General features: G+C 44.7%; 1 protein-coding gene across 2 annotated transcripts in view; it reads right to left on the reverse strand.

Moving 5' to 3' along the window:
• Positions 1-5316: 5316 nt before the first annotated feature.
• Positions 5317-7670, reverse strand: part of EFHD1 (EF-hand domain family member D1) — a 36893-nt gene continuing 34539 nt past the window's right edge. For both annotated transcript variants that reach the window (XM_023724466.1, XM_023724467.1), the window contains exon 5: positions 5317-5540. In XM_023724466.1, the coding sequence (XP_023580234.1) occupies positions 5406-5540 (135 nt within the window). In that variant the 3' untranslated portion in view covers positions 5317-5405. The remainder of the gene's footprint in view (positions 5541-7670) is intronic.

Genomic DNA, 7670 nt, shown 5'->3' on the forward strand with positions numbered 1-7670 from the left:
CTTTCTCTCTCTGTCAGCTCTGGAGGAAGGTCCTTGTCATCCATCTTCCCCTGTCCTAGGAGCTTCTCAGCACAGGGACCTTGGATCCAAAGGATGCACTCCTGTCCTGGTTCTGCATTCTTGGTAGTAGGAGGTCCCCCTGTCTCTCTGCGGGCTTCTCTCTTTTATATCTCAAAAGAGATTGATTTAAGACACAACCTAATCTTGTAGATTGAATCCTGCCTCATTAACATAACTGCCATTAATCCCACCTCACTAAATCATTAACATCCTAGAGGTAGGATTTACAACATATAGGAAAGTCACATCAGATGACAAAATGGTGGACAATCACACAATACTGGGAATCCTGGACTAGCCAAGTTGACACATACTTTTTTTGGGGAGGATACAATTGAACCCACAACACAGGGTAAGAGACAAATAATTTATAGAAAGTATTATTTGATTTCTGTCAAGTTATTAGGTCTTTGGAAGAATTTTTTTTTTATAGCACTCTGATTGAGCCCTGGACTCTAAGTTTTGAGAAATCTAGTTAAAATCTCATTTGAATGATATAAGGAAATTGTTGCTTTTTTTTTTTTCATTTTATATTGTTGGATTTTCATCTTAAATATAGAACCAAGCACATATTTTCTAAGAATTCAACTCAGACTATGATGAAGAAAAATATATTGTGCTTAAAAAAAAAAGAAAACCCTATGGAGCACAGTTCTGCTCTGACACACATGGGGTCACCCTGAGTTGGAACCGGTATGATATCTAAAACAAACCAAACACCTGAGCATTAGTGTGCATTCTACTCTGCTCCTGGCCATTTTCCAAGAAGACACTGTCTTGGAGTCCTCCATATTTTTTAAATAGTTGCCTAGTAGTGTTCAAGGAGCCCTGGTGGTGCAGTGGTTAAGCACTCAGCTGCTAACTGAAAGACTGGTGGTTCGAACCCACCAGCTGCTCTTCTGGCAGAAAGACGTGGCGGTCTACTTCTGTAAAGATTACAGCCTTGGAAGCCCTATGCGGCAGTTCCACTCTGTCCCATAGGGTCGCTATGAGTTGGAGTCTACCGGAAGGCAATGGGTTTGGTTTGGGTTATGCCTGTGGTTATAATCCCATTTGGGAATGAGTTGTCTGTGTTACGTCAATGAGGCAGGGTTAGTGTAGGGTGTGTTTTGAGCCCATGTCTCACAAAACATAAAAGGAGCGGATTAAACAAGCAGAAATGGGAACAGGTGCCAAGCCACGTGGATATTTCCAACGAACCAGGAAACAAGCTGAAGAGACAAGGACCTTCTCCGAGAGCCGACAGAGAGAGAAGCCTTCCCCTAGTGGCAGCTCCCTGAATTCGGACTTCTAGCCTCCAAAACTGTGAGACAATAAATTTCTGTTTGTTAAACCCACCCACTTGCGGCATTTCTGTTATAGCAGCACTAGATGACTAAGACAGACCCGACCACTGCCCCCACAGGATCCAGAGGGTGGTTATGGAATCTTTGTTCCTGTGTAGCCTGCCTGGGGGGCAGGGCTGTGGCCAGAATGTGGCCTGGTGGACAGGTAAGGTCAGCAAGGAGAAATCTGAGCAGGGGTAAGGCCACAGCTGTTGGGTCATGTGATCAGGCCTTGAGGGCTCAGCAACTTCAGGACTGCAGGGGGCAGGGCAGGTAAGGAAGAGGATTGACAATAATCTCCCCAGGCTGGTTGGGGAAGGGGCCTCCAAAGAACAGAGGGGCTGGGTGAGTGGGTATCTGTGCTTGGGCGAAGGCAGCAGCCAGAACCCCCTGCAGAAGGACACTTACAGTAGACAGATGCCACCTTTTAGAGATGGAGCTCTGAGCTTTCTGTATAAGTTTCTGACATCAGTAGTAGGGTTCCCGCCTTGCCCACCTCTGTCCCCTCCACCAAGCCTAGCCAGAACTCCTTGGGTCTGACTTTAGAGACACGCTCAGTTGCAATAGTGGATGATGAAGGGTAGAGAGGGGATCCATAGGCCTGAGCACTCAATATATATCAGGCACAGGAACTGCCAGGTAGGTAACCACCATCCCCATTTTACAAGTGAGTAAACTGAGACTTAGTGAGGTTAAGTTACTTGCCTGACTCCAAATGCCATCACATAGCCTCCAGAGCAGTGACAAAACTGTCCCACCCACCACCCTCCCCCAGGGAGGGGACTCTGCCAGCTAAAACGATGTCCCACAATCTCTAATGTCCTCCCTTTCAGAGCTGCCCCCTCAGGCCAGGCTCTTCTGTCGGGGTGTTTAGAAAGCCCCTGGCATCAGTGGTAGGGTTCCCGCCTTGCCCACCTTTGTCCCCTCCACCAAACCGTGTCCGCCTTTGTGAAATAAACACACAAGGATGCCTGTTCTGTGCCAGGCATTGTGCTAGGCTATAGGACTGGGTAAGGCAGAGATCCTGTCCTTCAGCGTTCGTAGTTCACAGGGGTGGGTAGAGACGTAAAGAAGATACTGTACAACGCATAAAGACGACAATGAGGACAATTTCAGGGTTAAATGGGAACACCGAGAAGGGGCACCTCACCTAGCCTGGAGGCATCAAGAAAGTTCCCTGAAGATGACCTCTGAGCTGAGTCATAAACAACAAGTGGTAGTTGGCCAGTGGGAAGGAGGAAGGGTCAGGCAGAGGAAACAATGTGTGCAGAAGCCTGGAGATGTGTCACTTTCCAGGAACTACTAGGTATCGCGCACACCTGGAGCATACAGTTTAGAAGAGCAGAGAGAAAGAGAGGATGGGTAAGAGCTGGTGCAGGAGAGGTGAGCAGGGGCCAGAACCTGAAAGCGGGGAGCCACCAATTGAAGGGGACATGTTAGAAGCAGGTTTGTAATTATTCTAGATTACTCTAGTCGCAGGGTGGACAACTGAGGGAAAATGAGGGCAGAGAAACCAGTTGGGAGGCCACCACAGGGACCCAGTGAAGGCCTGAACCTTGGCCGTGGCCATGGAGATGAAGGATGGGGGCTGAAAGTGAGAGACATGAACGGCACAGCCTCTGCAGGGCTTTATGACCAAGAGGAGGCAAAGAAATCCATTCCCTGGTCTTCATAGGTACGTAGCCCGATACCGGTTCTTTTCTGCCATAAGCACTTTGTGTTACATTTTCTCTCATTTGCACCAAAACTTTTCATTCCTACATAGGCCTCCTTGTCCAAAGAGAATCATGTAAGGTCAGTGAATGCTGGAGGTAATCAGTGTTATCCTAGTCCACGTCTGTCTCCTCTGATGGGGGCTAAGGTTGGAAGGAGACCCTAGCTGGAAAAATGATGCCTGAGAATCTTAGGCCTTGGGTTTGGGCAGAAACAGAAGGATCCTCCATGGGGAGCTAAGGGTGTTCTCTTAGAACTGGAGTTCTCACTCCAAATAAATACTCTGGAATTCTATGTGGGAGGGAAGGGTCATTGACCCTCATCAGCATCTCAAAGGGCTCCAGGAAGCAAAGGCTATTAAGCAACTGATTTTACCTGCAGCTGAAAGCATTCTTACTGATGGGAAGGAGTGGAGCAGCTGACCACCTCAGGACTCTGAAGGCCACCAAGTAGAAATCAACCCTCTAGTTGCCATTTTTAAGGGACTCATCATTCTGCCAGTGACAATGATGGCCCACAATCTCTAATGTCTTTCCTTTCAGAGCTGCACAGCCAGGGACTTGGTATCAAACAGATCAATAAGCAACATCATGATAAACAGAGAAAAGATTGAAGTTGTCTAGGATTTCATTTTACTTGGATCCACAATCAACACCCATGGAAGTAGCAATCAAGAAATCAAATGACGCATTGCATTGGGCAAATCGGCTGCAAAAGACCTCTTTAAAGTGTTAAAAAACAAAGATGTCACTTCAAGGACTAAGGTGCACCTGAATCAAGCCATGGTGTTTTCAATCACCTCATATGCATGTGAAAGCTGGACAATGAATAAGGAAGACTGAAGAAGAATTGACACATACTTTGGATATATTATTAGGAGGGACCAATCCCAGGAGAAGGACATCATGCTGGGTAAAGCAGAGGGTCAGTGAAAAAGAGGAAGACCTTCAACAAGATGGATTAACACAGTGGCTGCAACAATGGGCTCAAACATAGCAATGATTGGGAGGATGGCCCGGAACCGGGCAACATTTCGTTCTGTTACACATAGGGTCACTGTGAGTTGGGGCCAACTCTTCAGCACTTAACAATAATGGGTTGGATTGGCCCCTAAAGAAAACACCCTCCTCTCTCTCTCAGTTCAAAGAAGACTAGATGCACACTGGTGTGATGACCAAGTCCATTTGCACAGTTTATTTAATAAGAAAGAGCTCTAAGGTAGAACTTTCCTTTATTGAAAAGACAGCAGCTACAAAAGTGAATAAATATTACACAAGGAATTATTTTTTGAAAATACAGCAAACCGCTGGTATTTGTAAGGAGAAAACAAGAGCTAACGACATTAAAAAAAAAAAAATTTACGATGGGGGTAAGAACATCTTCACATCAAAACCTTGGAGCAGGTGTTGGAAACTGTGAGATGGTAAGCCTGGCCGTGACTTCTGGGAGTTTGGAAGGTCCTGGACTTGTCACTTTGCAATGTCAGGGCTCTACTATAATATAATTTGCATAGAGTTAGAGTTGAAAAAGAATTCTTCTCCTCGCTCAATAATATTAATTCTAATGACTCTTTCATTCTTACAGTGAAGGAGCACAGGATTTAAGGATGGAAAAAGGCCGAAGTGGGAAAATATCCAGGGGGAATGCTAAGGGGACAGGAGGAAGGTCAATGGGAAGGAACCAGACTTCTCATCTCTTTTCTAGTCTGTGTCATGTCAGCATTGGGCCACTCCCCCTGTTGGAGAGGGAGTGGGTAGTGGTCCACCCCGCCCTCCCTTAAACCCCAGCAAAGGAGAGAAGAGGTCAAAGCAACTGGCTGAATCAAGCTAAGAACGAGGAACAAGGAAACCAGAAGGGAAACAAAAGAGGGGGGAGCAGAGAATTCTCCAAGAAAATAGGCGTTAAAACCATAGTCCTCCAGGGACTGCACTATCTACCTGAGGACCACAAAGAAAGAAGTATTTGTACAAACGAGCGAAGCACACCACTCTTGGACGTGGAATAGTACAGGGACAAGGAAACGGCTGCAAAGAAGAGGCAAACTGTGGCTATTAGAGAAGGGCAGAGGGAGGAAGAAGGCAGGAGACAGGCGAGCGCGGCACTTGGCCATCCCAGGACCCTCTGGGGCGGCTCAGGCACTGGGAAGGGGAGGACTCTGCCACCACTGTGAGGCTGTCTAAGCAGCTGGCATTGAACGGTGGGTGGGCGAGGAATGCGAGGAGGGGCCCACTGGGGTGAAGGGCATGCCCATCTCTCCCAGGGGCATCTGTGAGGCGCAGCTGTGGATGGAGGTCAAGGTCGGCAGGACTATGTACTGAAAGTTGCCTTGAGTTCCCGGAACGCTGCCCGACGGAGCCTCCTCTCCTCCTCCTCCCGTGTCCGCTCCTCTTGCTCGGCCTTTAACTCGGCTTCAAACTTACTGGCAGATGACAAGGCTTGGACCTGCAGAGAAAGAGCAAAACAACCAAACAGCAGAGTCAGGGAGTGGAAGAGAAACTCGGACATGCTGACATGCCTCAGGCAGAATGGTCGCCAGCTAGCCACGAAAACCATCAACAGGGAGGGCGGGACGCCCTCCCCCGCCCCCCCACAACATTCCTTCTTTCCTTTGGTCTTCCAAAGCTTGCTTTCTATTACCACAGACACCTTACCACTTTATTTGTTGCTGTGTTACACATGGAGCCCTGGTGGTACAGTGGTTAAGAGTTCGGCTGCTAACCAAGAGGTCAGCAGTTCAAATCTACAAGCTGCTCCTTGGAAACCCTATGGGGCAGTTTTACTCTGTCCTATAGGGTTGCTATGAGTCAGAACTGACTCAACAGCAATGAGGGGGCTTATCTTCCAGCACTATATCAGGCAATGTTCTGCTGGGATCTATAAGGTTTTCATGGGCTGCTTTTCAGAAGTAGATCGCCAGGCCTTTCTTCCTAGTCTGTCTCTAGAAACCTGTCACCTGCTGATATTTGTAATACCAGTGGCACAGCTTCCAGCATCACAGCAATACCAAAGCAACCACAATATGACAAAATGACAGACAGGTGGCAGCTACTCTAGTTTACTTCCGTTTAATGTCACAATAATACTTGTGTAGTTCGGGGGGAGAGGGAGGGCAAAGCAAAATGAACCTCCTTCTGTGACTCTGGGATCACATCAGTCTACACATTTAACCTCTGACAAGAGGTATCTTTACAATATACCATTTCCCCTGAATGCCTCAGTTTTTATTCAATATTGCCAAGAAAAATTTTGTTTTCTCTAAATCCATCATTCTAAGTACACTCCCAAAAAGTTCATGTTTCTGTTGGTGTTATGAATGGGATCCAGTGTCACTCATTTTTTGAAAAATCTATTGTGTCTTCAATAACATCACATCAATAAATCCATCTTAAAATCCTCTACTCTAGCACCAATTCTTATTTTTTCTCCACGTCTTATTGATTTGGTCAAATTTCAAAACAACACATTGGGCATGTACATTATTTTAATAAAGACTGCTAAATTGTTCTCCAAACCAGCTGTTTCAATTTACTGCCCACCATCAGGGAATGAAAATACTCATTTCTCTTAACCTTGCCTGGGCTTATCATTAACCTTTTTCCTTTTTGCGCCCCCCCCCCCCGCAAAAAAAAAAAAGGCATCTTGTTTTACTTCCTCTTTGATGAATTACTTATTTGTATCTCTTACAGACTTTTCTATTTACCTGTTGGATTTTATTTTTAATTTGCAGTTATTTCTATAGTTTGGGGGTTGGTCCCTTGTTATATAATTCTCAATTACTTTTTCCCAGTCTTTGGTCTGTCTTTTAACTTTGTGTTATCTTGGGTCATTCATATAGATATTTTAAATTTTGATGAAATCAAACTCATGAACTAGTTCCTTTCTGGCCTTTCATTTTACGCCATGTTTCAGAAAGTCTTCCATACTCCAAAGTTCTAAACCTATCTTCCTGAATTTTCTTCTAATCCTTCTATGGCCTTGTTTTCACATTTGACTCATTAAGCCACCTGGAATTTATTTTAGTGAAGGGTATAAAGAAGGAAATTTACTTCATTTTCTTAAGTAGACAGCTAATTGTCTCAATGTTTTTTACTGAAAAGCCCATTTCCCCACCAATTTGAGATCTCTTTCAATATAATGATTCCCATTGAAGGAGATCAGTTTCTATTATTTTCTGTCCTGTTCCACTGACTGATTTGTTTATTCCTGCACCTATACTACATGATTCAATATTACTGCTGTATAAAGTGCCTTAATATTTATAAGGAAAGTAAATATTCTTTTAGCATGTTGAAGGAACATTTTGTTTTCTCATTTTACCCATTTATTATGAATGGGTATTAAACTTCACCAAATGTCTTTGTGACATCTAACGGAAATGATCTTTTTTTTCGTATTTGATCTACCCATGATATGAACATTTTAAAATTATGCTTGCAGTTCTATCCGTAAACATTATAATTGCATTCCATTTCTTTATGTTTTAAGATTCTTACAGCTATACTCATGAGATTGATATAAAATTTTCTCCTTCTGGTGCTTTATTTGTATCTGATTTTGTTATCAGAACCACAA

Source organism: Trichechus manatus, unplaced genomic scaffold (genome assembly GCF_000243295.1).
Source record: "Trichechus manatus latirostris isolate Lorelei unplaced genomic scaffold, TriManLat1.0 scaffold00249, whole genome shotgun sequence".
Taxonomy (NCBI): Eukaryota; Metazoa; Chordata; class Mammalia; order Sirenia; family Trichechidae; genus Trichechus; species Trichechus manatus.